Below are 1,579 nucleotides of genomic sequence, written 5' to 3' on the forward strand. Positions count from 1 at the left end.
CCTCCCCTCAACGTGAAAAACCTTCTCGCCCCGAAGATAAGAAAACAAAAGTCAACGTGGCCACAAACCGGATCCCCTGTCACTGGAGAAGTGCAAACACCACTGTGCGGCCAGGACTCAGAGGAGAGGAGCGGGGGTCGGCGGGGCTGGAACAAAGCGCTCGGTGCCGCTCCGAGAGGCCGCGCTCCCGCACCCAGCTGCGCCCCAAGGGAGGGAGATGGGGACGCGCCGCCCCCTGCCCTTCCTGGAGCCGGGGAGCCCGGGACCCGCGCGGGTGCGGGGCCGGGAGGGCAGGTGCGCGCGCAGCGAGCCCCTCCCCCGCGCCCCCAAAGCCCGGGGGCATCCCGGCCCTCGCGCCCCCCGCCCCAGCGCGGCCCTCACCCGAGCGGGGGTCGAAGGTGACCACGAACACGGCCACCACCTGGTCCTCCTCCACGTCGCCCAGCTCCAGGCGCCCGGGCTGCAGCAGCACCTCCGAGGCAGCCGGCTCCTCGGGCTCCCGCCTCCGGGGAGGCTCCGCGGTCGGCCGAGCGCCCCCGCCGCCGCCCCGGCCCCGGCCCCAGCCTCCAGCCTGCGGCTCCGGGGCCTGCGGCAGAGAGACGGCGGGGCCCTCGGCCCAGCGCAGCAGCGGCGCCGCGTCTCCCTGCTCCACCATGGCGAGGCGAGGCGGAGCCGCGGGCGCGAGGGGCGGGGCGGGCGGTCTGCGGGAACCCCCCTCGCCGGGCCGCGCCGCCTCCGCCGCCGCCCCCCGCCGGGTCTCGCGCTGCCCGGGGCCCCGCCGCGGAGGCGCCTTTCCCACTGAGCTGGAGCAGGCGCCGCGGAACCGGCTTCGGGAATCGCGAGCCTGTTCGGAGGCGTCCGAGTGCACGTCCGCGCGTGGGACGCGTGCGGGCGGAACGCTCTTCCCCGCGCCCCGTGCACCTGAGTGCGGGTGGAGGCGCCTTCTCACCTAGGGCTCCATGGTGTAGCTACCAGTGTGAGTTTTTATGTCACCATTATTTTATAAGTCCCCTGGTCCTGCGGACCGTGACAGATATGCATTACATAATCCTGGATGTGTGGCAGAAGCTGCTTACAAGCAGAGGAGTGAGGCAGAGGCGGCCTGGCTACCCAGGTGTCTGCAATAGACACATCAATGAACACTGAAAAGGGCCACAGGGTTAGGGTTTCGGAATTTTGCACTTCCCTTTATGTTACAAACTGATTGAGGTGGAGATTATTAGTTTATTTCCTGGCATATATACAGCATAAGGGTATTAGGAGGTACTGGAGCGTTTGTGGGGTGAGGGATATTCCCTCATAAGATCAGGAAAAGGAAGTTGCTCAGGGGAGAAAAAGCCCTAAAGCTGATGGCTTTGGAAATTGATTAGGGATTTTCTATGAACTCCCATTTTATATTTTTAAAAAATTTTAAATGCCTCAATCCATGAGGTAAATCTAGCAGCTAAAGTAACTCTTTCAGAGGAGATGTGTATAAAAATAGTAATAGCTATTAAAATAGTACTAAAGAAGGAGGTGGCAAGAGGAAGAGGTCCACAATTCATCCAGGGTTCAGGAAGGCCCCACGATTTCCCCGTTC

At 63.1% G+C, this 1,579-nt stretch overlaps 1 protein-coding gene across 2 annotated transcripts in view; it reads right to left on the reverse strand.

Annotated features, from left to right (window-relative positions):
• DENND11 (DENN domain containing 11) overlaps positions 1–670 on the reverse strand; it is a 46,146-nt gene extending 45,476 nt beyond the window's left edge. For both annotated transcript variants that reach the window (XM_017499764.2, XM_037728267.1), the window contains exon 1: positions 382–670. In XM_017499764.2, the coding sequence (XP_017355253.1) occupies positions 382–655 (274 nt within the window). In that variant the 5' untranslated portion in view covers positions 656–670. The remainder of the gene's footprint in view (positions 1–381) is intronic.
• Positions 671–1,579: the final 909 nt, after the last annotated feature.

The sequence above is a fragment of the Cebus imitator genome, unplaced genomic scaffold (assembly GCF_001604975.1).
Source record: "Cebus imitator isolate Cc_AM_T3 unplaced genomic scaffold, Cebus_imitator-1.0 Scaffold260, whole genome shotgun sequence".
Classification (NCBI taxonomy): domain Eukaryota; kingdom Metazoa; phylum Chordata; class Mammalia; order Primates; family Cebidae; genus Cebus; species Cebus imitator.